At 37.5% G+C, this 18,185-nt stretch overlaps 2 protein-coding genes across 3 annotated transcripts; one reads left to right on the top strand and one right to left on the bottom strand.

Moving 5' to 3' along the window:
• Positions 1–6,941, top strand: LOC109111013 (S-adenosylmethionine synthase-like). Its single transcript, XM_042757141.1, has 9 exons — positions 1–175; positions 1,392–1,469; positions 1,589–1,711; positions 2,389–2,501; positions 2,588–2,731; positions 2,847–3,065; positions 4,009–4,191; positions 4,263–4,396; positions 6,099–6,941. Exons 1-9 carry the CDS (start codon positions 82–84, stop codon positions 6,199–6,201), a joined length of 1,191 nt encoding a protein of 396 aa, XP_042613075.1. The 5' UTR covers positions 1–81; the 3' UTR covers positions 6,202–6,941.
• Positions 6,942–14,046: 7,105 nt separating this feature from the next.
• Positions 14,047–18,101, bottom strand: LOC109111027 (UPF0561 protein C2orf68 homolog). Of its 2 annotated transcripts, none has more exons than XM_019123992.2 (4): positions 17,816–18,101; positions 16,819–16,934; positions 16,399–16,544; positions 14,047–15,408 (listed from the first exon to the last, which is right to left on the bottom strand). In XM_019123992.2, the coding sequence occupies exons 1-4, from the start codon at positions 17,923–17,925 to the stop codon at positions 15,286–15,288; spliced, it is 495 nt and encodes a 164-aa protein (XP_018979537.2). In that variant the 5' UTR covers positions 17,926–18,101; the 3' UTR covers positions 14,047–15,285. The 2 variants fall into 2 exon arrangements, with proteins under 2 accessions (XP_018979537.2, XP_042613073.1); XM_042757139.1 differs by lacking the exon at positions 14,047–15,408 and adding an exon at positions 16,031–16,165.
• Between the last annotated feature and the right edge of the window lie 84 nt (positions 18,102–18,185).

Raw genomic sequence — 18,185 nt, 5'->3', positions numbered from 1 at the left:
TCTCGCGCTCCGCGGAGGGGAGACACTTTTCCTGCGTTCCCCAAACAAGTGCATTGTAGTACTGCAAAAGAGAAACTAAAAATGATGAACGGAGATATTAACGGTTTCTACAACCCTCTTATTGAGGAGGACTGCTTCTTGTTTACATCGGAGTCCGTTGGAGAGGGGCATCCAGGTAAAATGTCCAAAATAAACTTTGGGTGACTTTACGTTTCGTTTTCGCTTCGCTGTTACGTAACAGTAACTGTATTGTAGTAACGCACTGCACTGCTGCATTATTATTCCAATAGCTTATTTTCTTTGTAACCATATTTATTTTGTATTTGCTTTTGCTTTGAAACAATTAAATAAATAAAGTTCAATGCGCAGATATCTTCATGTACCCCGATGCGCTGTGGAGTTGAAAACTTTGGATTGTTCTTGGTTTCTGTGGGTGTGTGCCAAAAACTAGTGAGCGGCCTAGACAGCACTCTGAGCGCTGCAGTAGCGTGCAGCTGATCTCAGATACATGCACAGCTGCACACTCATCTCAGCTGACAGTGCAAACGCTTCTGATGGCCAAAAAGGTAGTGTAGGTAGGCAGATTAGCAGGGTTTGAGACGCAGCCTCGCGCTACACGTGGGATCAAACGCGCGATCCGCGCGCAGACTCCGCCCACCGCGGCCTGCGTTTGATCTGCAGAAAAAAAGAGTTAAAAGTCACGCTAATAAGATACTTATTTATTTATTTGCGTTGCATTTTAGTTTTTATTTCATGAGCACATTTTTATTTATTTTAGTTTCAGTTTTGGTTATTATAGTTGAAGAGTAGAAAAAGTACACAGAACAAAACAAAAAGCAAGACCTTTTGAATTTAGGAGAAAACTGTTCTTTAGCACAATTGCACCATATAATACAGAACAGTATAGAAAATGTAAAATGCCATTGGATCAAAATGTATAGATTTGCAAAAAAACAAACAAACAAAAATAAATTTTTATCATGTTATATACTTTTCAGTTGTATATAACATGATGAAATGTCATAATTTATTCTTCAAATACTAGTCCTTTAAATGTGAACTGTAAAAACACCAGATGGAATGCTTATTTTTAAATGCATTTTTATAATTTTACTATACACAGTTTTTTATTATTATTTTTTTTTTATAAGAAACATTTTTCCTGTTTTTACATTAAAGAACATATGCCACAGCAGGCATATATGTCTCACAGAGCTGTTTTTACACAAACTAGTACAATTTCAAATGCATGTGCATGAAACCCATAGGAAACAATTTATAAGCTCAGTGCATTTGCTGAATTCTCAAGCACAGCTGATGGGAAAACAACCAAATGCTTTGTGGGTTTTGACAAATATATAGCAGGAATAATAACTATTTTCACTGTGCAGATAAGATATGTGACCAGATAAGTGACGCTGTGTTGGACGCTCACCTGAAGCAAGACCCAGAGGCTAAAGTGGCTTGCGGTATGTTGACGTCGATTTGCTTAAATATTTAGCATGTGTTCTTTCAGATTTGATGTCCTCCCACAATCATGAATATGAATGTTTTGCGATCTTTTGTTGTTCTTTTTTTCTTCTTCTAGAAACCGTAGCCAAGACGGGAATGATTTTGCTGGCAGGAGAGGTGACGTCTCGTGCTGTTGTTGACTATCAGAAGGTGGTTCGCGACACCATTAAACACATTGGCTATGACGACTCGTCCAAGGGTTGGTTTGATGATGCATTTTATTATACATACAGCAGCTTTTTCCGTTCAAAAGTTTGGATTCGGTGAGATTTTTTTTAAATGTTTTTGAAAGAAATCTCTTCTTCTGCTGCTCACCAAGGCGGCATTTATTTGATCAAAAATACAGTAAAAACAGTAAATGTGAAATATTATTAAAATTGAAAATAACTGTTTTCTATGTGAATATCTGTTAAAATGTAATTTATTTTTGTGATGCGCAGCTGTATTTTCAGCATCATTACTGCAGTCTTCAGTGTCACATGATCTTCAGAAATCATTCTAATATTTGCCGCTCAAAAAACATTTCTGATTATTATCAGTTTTGAAAACCGTTGTGCTGCACAATATTTTGGTTGAAACTCTGATGCATTTTGCTTTTTGTGATTCTTGGATAGATAAAAAGTTCAAAGGAACAGCATTTATTTGAAATGATAAACCTTATAAATGTCTTTACTGTGACTTTTGATCATTTTAGTTCTGAATAAAAGTCATTGTTTCTTTCAAAAATATAAAGACCCCAAACCTTTGAACACTTTTATAAATGCATGTGTAGAAATTTACTACTACAGCTAAAAAACAATTAAACTAAAAATGTCATTTAAACAGAAAGCTGAATAGCCCTAAATCTGTTCCAAATCCTCTCTTCTGAACCTGTAGGCTTTGATTATAAGACTTGTAATGTTCTGGTGGCTCTGGAGCAGCAGTCTCCAGACATCGCTCAGGGTGTTCATCTGGACCGCAATGAGGAGGATGTTGGGGCCGGCGACCAGGTAAATTAGTGCTGTTCAAAAACTGTAAATGAAACCCTTTTAATAACATTTCAGGATTAATATTTTCTACTTTGTGCTTCGTTCAGGGTCTGATGTTTGGTTATGCCACGGATGAGACCGAGGAATGCATGCCTCTCACTATCGTGCTCGCACACAGACTTAACGCCAAGATGGCCGAACTGCGCCGCAGCGGCACCCTGCCCTGGCTCCGGCCCGACTCTAAGACTCAGGTCTGCTGGACAGCATTTAGAAACACAGTAACGTTAGCTGGGAGTGTTTGCATGCAGGTTCTTGTGTAGACTGCGCTTCCTGACAGTGCAACATGACTCTGTGCTTTGCAAACAGGTGACTGTGCAGTACAGACAGGAGCATGGCGCCATGCTGCCGGTGCGCGTCCACACCATCGTCATCTCTGTGCAGCACGATGAAGACATCTGCCTTGATGAGATGCGTGATGCACTTAAAGATAAGATCATCAAAGCTGTTGTGCCCTCTGTTTATCTGGACGACGATACCGTTTATCACTTACAGCCGAGTGGACGCTTTGTCATCGGAGGCCCTCAGGTAGAGACGGGTTTGGGTTTTGGCAGAAGAATGAATCAAATATTGTGTTTATGTCAGTTTGACCCGCATTCGATTTTAAACTGCTTGAAATACTGTTTATACTTTATATTTCTTTTTGAAATTTTGTGAATATTTAGGGTTCTATATGAAGAAGAAAGTGACATACAGCCAAGTATGGTGACCCATACTCAGAATTCGTGCTCTGCATTTAACCCGTCCAAAGTGCACACACACAGCAGTGAACACACACACACACACACACACACCGTGAACACACACCCAGGGAGCAGCTGGGGGTTCGGTGCCTTGCTCAAGGGCACCTCAGTCGTGGTGTCGCCGGCCCGAGACTCGAACCCACAATCTCAATATCGAAGTGACAGATTGAAAGGAAACCCATTTTACCAGCCATAAAAATGTTATGTTAAGCACAAATAGCAATAAACACTACTTACACTAGGCACAAATAATGCTAGATATTATTTATACTTAAATGCAGTTATCTACACCTCTGTGACAGAAATAACAAAAAAGAAAAGTAACAGAAATGGCAAGTAATGCACAGAATTAAATATTTAGAAAGAGAGACGAAAGAGTATTAAAAATAGTATAGTCAGCTCTTACTCCAGTAATCTTTGTTTTATTGACAAATTTGCAAAATCATGTTTTACGGTGAAAAAAGCATCCAAATTGTTCTTAAGTTTGGGTCAAATTAACTTCTAACCCAATCAAAAAATACAATAGAAAAAGATGGAAATTGTGTGATTTCTCACATATTTATATATATGTGTTTTTAATATCTGACAAGCTACGATACATGACCTGAATCTTCAGTGTTTTTCATCGTGTGAACTTTTGGCAAATTGCATGGAAGCCAATGAGGGCTCAATTTGACCACAAACAGACTTCTCAGATTTTTAACACGTATGATTTTCCATTCTCTCAGGGTGATGCTGGCCTGACTGGTCGTAAGATTATTGTCGATACCTATGGAGGCTGGGGAGCCCATGGTGGAGGAGCTTTCTCTGGAAAGGACTACACTAAAGTGGACCGCTCTGCGGCGTACGCTGCCCGCTGGGTGGCCAAATCTCTAGTGAAGGCTAAACTGTGCAGGCGTGTTCTTGTGCAGGTAAGCTAGCCAGATATTTTGTATTCTTTGAATCTGAAGTTCATTCATACATTGCCTTCTCCATGATGCAGGTTTCTTATGCCATCGGAGTGGCCCATCCTCTTTCCATTTCCATCTTCCACTATGGCACATCTCAAAAGAGCGAGCAGGAGCTGCTTAAAATCGTCAAGAAAAACTTTGATCTTCGTCCAGGAGTCATTGTGAGGTAACAGCTGATCTCTCAACACATTAGCCTGTGATCGAAGCCTTTCACATTCCTTCATCTCTCAGCTTAACACAGATGGAAGTGAATCATTCACTTTTCGTCTGCTTTTGCCTGTTTCTTTGGGTCTTTGCATCCCCTGATTCCATCAGACAGACGATAATAGATCATCAGCTTTTGCCAAATAATTATTCAAGATTCAGTACAGTACAAAAAGAGTTGAAAATAAAATAAAAAGCAAGAAATGAAATACAGGCACGAAAACAAATGAAGAGTTTATTTGCAAAAACAGATAACTCTGTTTATTTTTTTATTTATTTTCAAGTCATGTTTTTTATTATGTTATCATGTTTTTTTTATTATGTTTGTCAGCTTTATTTTTTTGTAATTTTTTAACTTAATCAAAATAACTCAACTCCAGTTTGATTGAGATTAATTGAAATGCACAATGAAAAAACATCATTTTTGAAAATTGTTAAAAATGGCGTTATCTGTTTTTTTCCAAATGAATCAAATATATAGTGAACTACACTACTTCTCTCAAGTATTAAACATTCAGAAATTGAGAAGTAATAATGTAAAACTAAAACTAATTATTTATTGTCATAGTTTCCTCTGCATGATTATTATATAAAGTAATTAAAACAGTGTTTGTGGATTTATACCAAAACAGGTATTTTGACCAAGAATTTGACCATGCACACACACACACACACACACACACACACACACACACACACACACACACACACACACACACACACACAGACAGACAGACAGATAGACAGACAGACAGACAGACACACACACACACACAGAAAGACAGACACACACACACACACACACACACACACACACACACACACACACACACAGACAGACAGACAGACAGACACGGACACACACACACACACACACACACACACACACACACACACACACACACACACACACACACACACACACACACACACACACACACACACACACACACAGACACACACACAGACACACACACACACAGACACACACACACACAGACACACACACACACACATGCACGCACACACGCACGCACGCGCACACACACACACACACACACACACACACACACACATTAATTACTGCAGAGTGTGTGCACTCTGTAAAAAGCAGTCAGGGAACTGATAATGTAGAAACATGGGTATTTTATTTTATTTTAGCCCCAAATTTTGACATCTCTTAAAAATGTTTGTATTATAAGATCCCTGTAGAGACGTGCTTCCTGCGATTTGTTGGTTTATTCTGTAGAGCACCGTGAGTAATGTACTGAAGTCTTTCAACACACATTCCACTTTCACACAGTGCACTTCACATCCCTACTTGTGTGACACACACGAGTGAGCATAAACCTGTGAAGAGTGTTTCAAATCAGTCAGTTACGAGCTTCCACACCGCTTGGGATGTTTCCTTAGAAGGTAGAAGCAGGTTTGGAATAGAGCCTTCATGCTTGGACAGGTTAGCTAGTGTTTGCTATCAGACTTGCTCTTTATTTCATGCTGCAGTTTCCTTCTTCAGGCTGAGTAGTGAGTGTGAGAGTAAGTGACCGCTTCATCTCTTCTCTGGCTGGCTGGGTGCGCACTTAAAGTATCGTCTACATGATAATCTTTTAAAGGCATGCTATTCTATTTTAGCGAGTCAATAATCCACGGCTGATGTGTTCTAGGGAGCTGGAGCTGAAGAAGCCAATTTATCAGAAGACCGCTGCTTACGGTCACTTCGGCCGTGAATCTTTCCCTTGGGAAGTGCCCAAAAAGCTGGACTACTAAACCTTTTGTCAAGGTTTGTCCTCTCTAGGCCTGTTGGCGTATTCTACAGAGAAGCCCACACGGCTTACGGGGAGAAGTCTGTGTATTCTGTTGCTGGTTCATCTTATTTAAGTCTTTTTCCTCTTAATGTCCCACCATACTGCATCACACATTTCACTTCGTAGTCTTTTTTGAGTTTTAAGCGTGATTATGATTCATCAGCATTATGGTGAAGGAAGTGTACTACACTAATTGACGTAGGAATTGTAAACTGGTTGGCCAGTACTGATTACGGATTTCATTTTATGCAGCATTATCAAGCCCTTCACCATTGTATCATAAGCATTCCTCACTGTTTTAGTACTTTTACACCTTGTGTATTATTTAATCGTGCTGTTGTCTTTGCACACATATTGTAATCTGCAGCTCAACTCTTCTGCTGTATGTCGAGTAACTCCTCTTCTCTAGCGCTCTGTGGTTCCCAATGGTCGTACAGAAAAGCTATGGGGACCGGCCACAAGGAGAGTGGCTGCTGCAGTGCCATTTATTTTGGCCAATACTAATGCATTATTAGACGCTTATTGTCTGTCTTCCTTCACATTCTCTTCTTTCCTCAAACAGAGGGATAGCAATTTTGGCTGGTGTTGTACAGAGAAACTAGCCTCGTTTACATGCATTCTCTCTCTCTCTCTCTCTCCCTCTCCCTCTCTCTCTCTCTCCCTCTCCCTCTCCCTCTCCCTCTCTCTCTCTCTCTCTCTCTCTCTCTCTCTCTCTGTTTCTTTAATTTATTTTTACCAATAAAATGTTTTCTATTATGGCTTTGGATGTCATTGTGTTCTTTTTTCCCCTGTTTGTATATTAGGTTTAGGTTTGAATATATGTAATAAAACAGTATTTACTTTGACAAATTTAAGATGAGCGGGTCTTTTAATATTTTAATAAATATTTACCGATATAAGATGCATTATGTTCTCTATATCAGTGCTTCCCAAACCTGTCTTGGAGGCCCCCCTGCCCTGCACTTTTTGTATGTCTCCCTTATCTAACACACCTGATTCCAATCATCAGCTCGTTAGTAGAGACTGCAAGAACTAAATTGGGTGTGTCTGATTAGGGAGACATACAAAATGTGCTGGGCAGGGGGGCCTCCAGGACAGGTTTGGGAACCACTGCTCTATATGATCCATGTTTGATATGACAATCCCACTTAAAAACATTTAATGCATCTTTATCAATGCAAATGGTCCATGTTTGATATGAAAATCCAATGCTATTATGATATTAGGTTGGTTATCTTTTGGCCAATCTCAAACAACCCCAATTGTGGATTTGGCCCTGTAGCATTACATATGTACCAGTGCTTATTATTTAGCTACTCAGACCAATTTAAAAGATACTAGTACTTATTCATCAGATACTAGTTCTAATTTATTAGATATTGGTACTCATTTGTTAGTACCTCGTAAATAGACACTAGTACTTATTCTTTAGATATTAGTACCTATAAAATACATAGACATGAGTACTTTTTCCAATAGTGGCTAGTAACTGTTCTGTTTTTACTAGTAACACATTTCAAAAAAATTTCCATTGACTTCTATGGATATCTCTCATTCAGATATCAACTATTCAGTTCTGGTTTTCCAATAGTGTCTAGTACATATTTTATTATACTAGTAGTTATTCATTAGGTGCTAGTACTTATTTTTTAAATACTAGTACCTATTATTAAATGCTAGTACTTAATCATTACATACAAGTACTTATTAGATACTTGTACCTATACAACAGATACAAGCATTTATACTACTATTCATTAGATACTAGTACTTGTTTATTAGTTACTCGTACCTAATAGATACTAGAACTTTTTTATTAGATACTACACATTTGTTAGATACTAGATACTTATTCCAAATGTTAGTACCTTCATCAGACATCATTGACAACATTTTAGTTCTATGATCTTCAGGCATATCTGATAAAGGTCATAGGACCAAAACATTGTGAATAAATCTGTTTTTGATACATTTGCATGTATGAATAGTTTTCTTTTTTTGCTTTGGCGTTCGACCTGTCGCTTGGTCGTTTATCCTACGCACTGATCGATCACATACAGGTGTGTGAGGGTAATTGTTGAAGGATTAAAGGTTACTGTGGTGGCTTCCACTAAAGGAAAGTTAGTTCACGCAGCAGCTAAACTGACGATGTTTCGCTGCTCCAGCTGTACGATGTAGATTACAGTAGATAAAGTATTTCTCTGTCAATGATAAAGACACCTTTTTAGTGTACAGCTATGAATAATATGGTTTTTTATACACAACTTTTAAATGCAAATATTTTGATACAGACACATTTTTCCAAATAACAGCATTTTTTTTATATATTGCATTTGTTAATATGTTTATATATCTTCCCACTTGATAATTTAGTATTTGCTTTAAATTGGTAAATCAATAGTTGCACCAATGCTTCTGACAGTTGCATGCATGCAGAATCATATTCATATTTTGCTCTTCACTAACACAGTTTACAGGCACCATGAATAGCATGTGTGTTCAACTTACGTCTAGAGTGCCTATCTTCCAAATTTAAATATCAATCACTGAACATGCCTCACTGCCAAAGGAGCACCCTGAGTGTGTATCACTTGCTTATATTTATATCTTGCATCATATCAGTGGCTTCTACAGTACTGATATGTGCTGACCGACGTGAAATAATATCTTATATCTTTTACTAAAAATAAGTGTGAACCAAATTAAAGGTTAGATCATAAACAGTCACACAGCGTGTTATGCCTACCACGTGCCCAGTGATGCAATAAAACAATATAGCTGAATATAGGAAACTACAGTTTTTTTTCAAATGTAGCATTTCATGGAATGTTATCATTTGTTCCAGTAACAACTTTCGACTTTGTGAATGGAAATACTTTCTGACCTTCACCGTAATCAGCTCCATTTGGAAGTTTCACATACTGGCCATTATTGCATCATCAACACAGTTATTAAGCCATGGGACAAAAGAGAAGCCGGAACATGCTACGTTACATGCAAAAATATTAATTTGTTAGTAACTGAGTGATGGCTCAGGTGAATTGAAAAGTCTTCATGCAGGAACCTCAATCAATCAGAATGAGCTCAATCCAAATGAAATATCGATAAGATTGAAAAGGGTGGTGTAAACTTGAAATAATCTGATTTAAAAATATGTTGCACACATGTGCAATGCCTTGATACCAGAGCCTATTTATAATAAGACCTTTGATGCCTGCATATGTTTTATGACTGTGCGTACGTCTATTTACGTCTCATGAACTGTTTGAGGAGATTGAATATGTTTAAGTATTTATGAAACAGCTCTTATGACATAAGCATCAGATTTATTTTCAGATATGCCATTAAGGCAAAAACCAAACAGTACTGTGCATGCGCTGATGTTTTGTTTGGAATACATGTGATTCACATGTAAATTAATTTGTGAATTGGACTGAAAAATTTAGGGTTCACATAAAGCAGAATCTGAAATCGGATTGGATTCATTCAGAATGTATGCTGTAAACATAGAGCATTATAACTTATGGCATTAAAATCCTGACCTGTCTTTTATTTTATTTTTTAACTTAACATCTCTGCTGCAATGCTCAACAATCACCAGTCATCGCTCACCAACCCTTTACATCTACAAAAAACATACAGGTTTTCCATGCTGTGATAGACTAGCGGTCCCAAAGGGTATGAGTTTCATTGCATAAGATTGTCAAACCACGTGACAGATGCAAATAAATAATACTAAAGGATGTTTACAGGCTGGAACCTGTATAAGTGCACTACAGCTGCATGCCATCTTCATTTGAACGTTGTAAGATTTGTGCCTGGAAAAGATTAAAGATCATTAAAGAGCACTGAGACACAGATCAGGATGTCAGGAGGTAAATATCACTGCATGACATACTACTGGATAATGTGCAGAAGAGCGAGAACTGGAAATGTGAGAACAGGTGGAAAGGCCAGGGCATTTTAAACCTTTACACACACTACGGTGTCACCAGGTGTCACAAACCACATAAAGACAACACCAAATGACAAAAATCAAAACTAAACGTCTAGCGTAAATGAAAAATGCAAATATCGAATGCATTCAGTACTATTACAACATATATTTATAATCACTTTTTCCTAAAAATATTTGTATTCATTTTCTGATTTTTGTTTGTAATTAGATTTTAAGATCCAAACAAATGACTTTTTATGCAATGATTTAACTGCAAAAATGCAATGTTTAACATATGCTAAAGGGGTGGGAAACGGCACTTTTACTATTAAAACTAAACCCTGCAAAATCACAACGTGGAGACACGTGCAGGGGTGTGTGTAATACTCCCCACTGTCTTTGGTCTGTGATCATCCAATCAGGATGTGGAGAGACGGAGGAGGTCTGTGGGCGGAGCACGGATGCATGAGAATGTGAAGATTTGTCTTCTCTCACACGAGGGGCGAGCACACTCACTATATCGAGGGGAGACGAGAGCAGAAGCCTGACCCCTTGTAGGGTCTCTAATGCCTGTGGAAATGGCCCCTCCCATGGAATACTCTTATGTAATCTGTGTGTTGAGTGTAATTCTTGAAGAGTTTGGTGTGGTAAACTGTACTTTATAAAATAGATCCTCTATCTCTAAAATCTGATTGGATGAGTTTAGCCTTATCCAAAACTATATACATACCTGGGATCACACTGCACGCTGGTACAGGCTAATCAGGGCTGACACTCCCTTGTATACTTGACATCTTGTAACTTTAAATTATATAACTTTTGTTTGCTGAAACAAATCAAATGTTATTTATGAAAAAAAAAAAAAAAAAAAAAAATCCAGCGAAATCCATCCTGACAGCTCTAAAATATAAATCATTGTTATAGGTCTTTTAAAGCGTATTTGGGTAAAGTCACTAAAACTAATGTATTTGGACACATACTTTACCCAAATACACTTTGAGAGACCTATAATAATGATTTATATTTTAGAGCTGTCGGGACGGATTTCGCTGGAAATTGCATACGTCATGCACCATGTACCTGTGCGTCAGAGGCGCCATGAAGTTTTAAGGGAGGTATTTAGGCCCCCTTCTCTCTGATGAATGTGTTTTTTCTTTTAACGCTTAATAAAAAATTGTAATAAACTATAATAATAAATAAATAATAAATGTGTGTGAACTGTGTACCTGTACACACACGCATGTCTATATTTAAGAAAAATGTTTTGTTTGTGTATATATATATATATATATATATATATATATATATATATAATATTTATATATATACTCTAAATTATGTATGAAATTTATATATACATGTAATTTAAAAAAAAAAATTCATTTTTTGGTATTTATATATACATAATAAATATACACATTACACATATTATGTAAACAAAAACCTTTATTTTGGATGTGATTAATTGTGATTAATCAATTTGACAGAATTCTAATAAATAATTTTATATGACACCAAAATTTTAGATACCAGTTAAATTTTACAACTCTCAATTCCAATTTCAAACCTAACCTAAGCCTAAAAGCCTAAGCCTAACTTAGCCTAACAAAGCTCAAACATTATTAAAGACAAGTGAACAGTCAGTAAATAAGAACAAATGAAGAAATTACAAGCAATAGTACAAATAAATAAATAGAACAAAAGAGCTTTGGGTTTTTAGATTTAGATGTTCAAGTACAGAAATTGAATAATCAAATGTAAAATAACTGTGCATATTATTCAGTGTATACATTAACATATTAGTCTTTGTTAGAGCTAAGAGTAGTAAGTGTTTTTCTCGGTTTTTATTTATTTATATATTTATTTATTTTTGATTAACATTAGGGACACTGACAGCATCTGGTAAATTAGGCTCCGTCACTTTAAACACAACTCATGGTCTTATATATTGATACTGATCTGATTTCTTTCTAAGCTGTTTCAGATCACTTAAGACATAACCGACTGTTTTCAAGGATACTTGCCAAGATGGGTATTTTGACATACTTTTGTATGTATGGCTTACACATTGAGTAACAACACACTGAATGGAGTTGTTACTCGCGTCTTCTTTTGCTTGAATGTGTTAAAATCGCTTGAATGTTCGAATTGGCAAGATTGTCCATTAGAGTGTAAGATGATGCGCTTAAAAAAAATCCAAATCACAATTATCACAAAAAAAAAAAAAAAAACCTGACAACGGATCATTAAAACCTTTGTGAATCCCCAATGAATTTATGACCAAAGATCTAGGCTAAGCTAAGCTAAAAGTCTCCGGAGATCTCCTGAATGGATTTGAAAACAGTAAAACTCAACTGTTTAACTCCAGGGGAGTTGGAAAATGAGCCTACAGTATTTTCAAAAATAGTGGCGTGTTCCTTTAAGCAGATGATGCAAGGTAGATTAATCCAACAGTGTATGAAAGCAGGTGATCCTCTACATGTATCAAGATCTTCCCCCATGAACACTCAAATCCTAGACCTCCACAGCCTGCTTTTAATCCACCACCTACTGGCTTCACTCAAATCATCTCCGGTTCAAGCTGAAGTCTCCACCTCCTGTACATCATAACTCCTCTGCTCAGATCCTACCTTCAGCTTCATCTGCTGGGCTTAATTTGCCACAAGGCTATTATCAAGCCTCTCATGTTCCTGCATTGCCAGCTGCTGTTCTTCAGTCAACTTTGCCTCAACCTTTGGGTGTACAGTTGCAGTCCCTTACCAGCTCTCATTCATCATTATATATGCCCAGCAGTATTCAACCTGACCCCACCGGTCACCTAGGCACCTGCATCCAATATTCCTCAATATCTAAGCCTGCAACCTTTAACAGTGCTCTCTCAGATCTCTATGCATCTGCTTCTCGGTTTCATCAACATCAAGTATTTCCTGCTGCAGCCCCTGTGTTTGTCCCTTCAGCACCTTATAGACACCATGAGAGATTCATAGAAGGTCAATCTTTACCTTACCTTACAACAGAGGATGAAACACAGTATATGATGCTGAAAATGGCCTCGTCTAATCTGCTAGATCCACGTGAGACTGAACAATACAAGTAACCAGTTATGCTGGACCATTTAAAAAATGGATCAAGCTAAGAGACTTGCGTTGGCTTATGTCCACGCCCCTCAACCTTGGACTAAAGCAATCAGAGCTCCAGCTGAACGTTATCGACAGCCAAGACAGCGTGCACTGAAAGAGCTTCATGCTACTCTTGATGTGCCACCTCTTCATCTACTTCAATGCAATGACCGTCAGGGTCTTTCTCACCTGTGTCTCATGTAGAAAGACTTTTAGAAAAGCTACCCAGTGAGCAGTTCTGTGAAATTAGGAGGTCCATGAAAAGAGCCAATCAAGGTCCATTCACTTACAGTCTTCAAGACTTTTTCAATTGGCTTCATGTTGAGTCTCGCTGCCAGCCAAAGGGAATTCAGTTGCCTCCAGCATTCAGTTAGAGCTACAACAGTTCTTCATGGTGTTAAATTCTTACAAAGGACACTTTGCTAAAGCTGTACGCCAAGATGTTGAAACTCTTGAGGATGCAGCAGTAAGTTTCACCATAACTCCTGTATGCAATCCAGAGAAATCCTTCCCTCATATGCCATGCTTTCACTGCTGAACATCTTGCTTCGTCTGAACATTCTCGTCCAGTGACATCTCTTCAGCATCGTTATCCCCATTTGCAGACTTCACTTCAAATTTATTCATGTCCCCCAAGGGGCAATTGGTTTTGCGGCAAGACATACAAACCGCAACATAAAAACAGAGAACAATACAACACAAACAACCTAATTATACAGCTTACAACCCCACCCACTCCGCATGTTTAAAAAAAAAAAACAGTTATTGGGTTGGTGCCCCATACCTGAGATTTGTGCTTAGAAATCACCAATCCTGTCTCTGAGCTCTACAGGCTGTTCTTTTGACTTCAGGGCTTGGTTTTTGCTCTGATATGGATTTTCAGCTGTTAGACCTTCTATTGAGGGGTGTGTTTAACATAAAGCATCAACATAAAACATGAAAACCATTAAGGGGTATGAATACTTTTGAATACTTTCTTGCTTTGAATTTAATTTAAAGAGCCTTCCTGTGGTGAGTTTTCAGGCATAAAAGCCCCCAGAATACAAGCTCAATTGATGAAACTCAGAAGCAGTTAAAGAAAAATTTATTTTTGCACCCAATGTAAACAGTGCACACTGCCATCATCTGTCTGTAAGGCAGAATGAACAATTCATCCCGCAATCTAAACAAGAACAAAAGAGTACACAGTTGAAACACGATTACAAAAATAAAAATCTACCTGAACAATGAAGTGGTGAAAAAAAAGAGACAGAGGGAGAAAAAAAAGTCACATATTGGTCCTTTTCTGTTTCCACAACATCATGAGCACCAACAGAGGAAAAGGTGATATTTATATCAACATGAATATTTATGAACATAACAGGAAGAGGCAGATATCCAAATGCATGGATATAAACATCAGAGCAATGAGGACCTCGTTAGCATTCTTTTAACTTTGTTTGGACTTCCTCAGCATCTACATCACAGCAATAGGTTGATTCCTTCAAACCTTCGCTTAGACTAAAACAGACCGGAAGTTTGGTTTCATTTTTGTCCTGATTTCTGTGGGGATTCAGCCTAAACCATATCTAAAAACACTCTCTTCTGGAAGTCTATAAGACACAGACTTATGAGACCTAGTGAAGAAATGTAGACCTTGTGGTTATAAAACCCCAGCAAGTCACCTCAGGTGTAAAAAGTGCCACACAACACCTCAGAGCTCTCAACATTTGTCCAGCGTCTTTCCTAAGCGTGACGTGACAAGCATTTCAGTTTCCAGTTGAAAGAACAATCCGTGTCCTGTTTTCTGTAATACATACTATTTTAGATCAAACAAGATCAGTTGCATGCTTAACAGTGTCCTTTCTCTTGAGGTTTGAGTCTACTCTCTTTCAAGAAGGCTACACCTTCACATATTAGGATACATGGCATCTCCGAATGCTTGGTGCCGTCGTACAGAAATGCTCAGTGCTTTGTTCTCCACTTTTATTAAAGCTCCTCTCTCTTTCTCTCAGCGTTTGTCACAGCGCTTGTCCATTTCCTGTCCCACACGTGCCAACAGCGCCGCCCTCATGGCCGAGTCCAGAGCATTCTTTTCTGCCACGCGTTCCACAATAACTTCTGGCTTGTCCTCCTGGTTGGAAAAAAATATTTAATGGTTGCTTTTTGCTTCAACACATACAACAAATATATATATAACAAAAGACTTTAAGTCAAGTGCTTTTCACAATGCACACTGTTTTCAATCATGAAAATCACAATGTTTATATTTATAATATCTTAATATCTTCATGCCTACATAGTTTATTTGTACTGATAAATATTAAACAGGTATAAATCTTATCATAAAAACACTTTTACATCTTTTAAAACTCTGCATGAAAATAAAATCACTATTTTGTAAATGCATTTTATGTAAATAAAATTGTAAATGAAGTATTCTTATTTTTTTGAACTTGTAACTTTTAATCAGAATGTTATAACTCGGCCTCCGGCTGAAAACATCAGAAATCAAAAAACACATGATGAAATATAATTATGCTACTCAAGTTAGCTTGAAAAATCTTTGTAGCCTCTGCATTATAATCTATAGAAGCCCGTTTCCACCACGGGATAAAAAAAAAAAAAGGTAATTCCATCTTATTTTACAATTCAGACTTTTTCTCAGAACTGAAAGATACAAATTTGGAATTGTGAGACATAAATGCAGGATTGCAAAAAAAAAGTAAGAACTGTGAGATATGCAACATGTATATATGCGATATGTAAACTTAGAATTCTGAGAAAAGATATAAATTCTGAATCGAGAGAATAAAAGTCCAAATTGTGAGATAAAAGTCACAATTACCTTCTTTCTTTCTCTGTGGCAGAAAGGAACAAAAAAAACAGAACTGCAAGAAAGTGAATTCAGAATTCAGAGAAAAAACGCCAGATTTTCAGAGTTTATATCACACAATTCAGAATTTGTTTACATCTCATAATTTGAAGTGCAAATTACGAGACATATACGTGCAATTGCTAAAAACAAACAAACAAACAAAAAAAAACTATTTGTGAGATAAAAAGTTTCAATTCCAGGTGAAAACGGTCTTCCATAAGAATCTCAGTGCACCCCAGTACAAACCTTATGGACAATGAGAGATGTAATTTGGCCGCTGTCAGCTTGATAATCGAGCCAGAACAGCTCTGTGCCAGTGTTCTCCGGCTCTGTGCCAGAGCTGCTCTCATTCCAGTCCTCTGCCTCCGCATTCACACCAGGTTCAGATCCATCTAGAATCCACCAGGAGTCCATACATGAGCACAGCAGCACACATCAAGCTCCAACAAATCTCAACACGTCATTTTGACGATTTAAAAGCCACTCTGTCAGCCTGACCCATTCACAATTACTACCACTATCAATCCTCAACTAGCTAGTTATTATTTAGATGCATAAGTTCATTTTGATGATTTTGTGTTATTTTTCATTTATTAAATCTTCAAAGCAAACATATTAGTACTGCCAGAGCTGGTGGGTTGCAGGTCTGTTATGTATGTAGCTTACTCCGGAGGCGCGGGTGATAGACCTGACGGTCGGGTCTCCGAGGACGCCGAGGGGTGGTGGTGTGTCTGCGCCTCTGTTTCTCCTTAGCCTGCTTTACTTCTCTGTCATAATCATCCCTGCAGAAGAGCAAAGATCAGTGCATCACTAACCTGTACACAGCCTTAGTTTACACTTTTTTAGCAAGTAAAACGTCTTTTAGTATACTTGTATAAATGCCCACCTTCAGCTTTACTGATTTTTATAAAAGTACCAGAAGAATAACAAAACACACACACACAAAATATTTAATTAATAATAATAAAAAAAATTGGACTTGTTTTGAAAAAGCTAAATGGTCCTAAAAAATTGTCACTTTTTGTGTTGTTTCGCGGTCAAAAATGACCGCCGTTGGAAATTAATTAGAAATATATGCAAAAATGCAGATGTTATATATATCTGTATAGATAAATACATATTTTGTGTGTGTGTGTGTGTGTGTGTGTACAATACACAACTCATTCCTGATGCAGGGAATGTCTAAAAAAAACAACTAGAGAATTTATAAGCCTTTTTATCTAGAGCTCTGTAGGAATCTAGTGGCTAAACCATGACATTTCAGATGTGTTTCTTTTTATTCAGACCAGATGGCACTAAACTGGCTTCAAAGGTGCATTTTAAAGGCATTGTCTCTATTTTATTTTAACATGAGATACTGCCATAACTGAAAGGTAAAATAGAAATATTAGTTTTTTTTTTTCAATGACTGAAAATGATTTTTCAATGATTTTTTCTTTTTTTGCATAATTATTGACGAGTACTATACAATTATTTTAAAATACATAATAATTGTATTGATTTTAATAACTGATTTCACCGAAAATAAAAAAGGTTAGATTTGAGGTGGAGTTAAGTGTGTTAATATGCCAGACATTACAGGGTTGATTTGGAATGTCATGTTGATAGTTCTAGGTAACACTACAGCGTCCTAAGAACACACAATAGTGTTTTGAGCAGAGACCTGGCGATCTGGTTCCTCCTGATGTGCCGCAGGAACCCGTGGCTCATGTCCAGACGCCCGCCGGGCTTGTATTTAACACTCTCCCCCTCTGCGTCACACATGACCTCCATGGCTCTCCTCAAAATAAAATCATTTTAGCAAAATATTACACGTTCCCTCTACACCATCTCTCCGAACACTGGGGCCGTGAACAAATAACGCTGGCCAATAAAAAGCGAACTCCGAGTTGTCGGAGTTGTTTGGTTGTTTCACTCAAACTACTGCGCTTCTATATTGTCCTTCTTACAATCCGCAAGTGCGTACTTCTATATTAAAAAGTGAAATACATCATATAATTGCTAGTCGGAAGTCCAGAAAGTACGCTGCACAC

This window comes from Cyprinus carpio, chromosome A5 (assembly GCF_018340385.1).
Source record: "Cyprinus carpio isolate SPL01 chromosome A5, ASM1834038v1, whole genome shotgun sequence".
Classification (NCBI taxonomy): Eukaryota; Metazoa; Chordata; class Actinopteri; order Cypriniformes; family Cyprinidae; genus Cyprinus; species Cyprinus carpio.
This window is presented reverse-complemented; position numbering and strand designations above follow the sequence as displayed.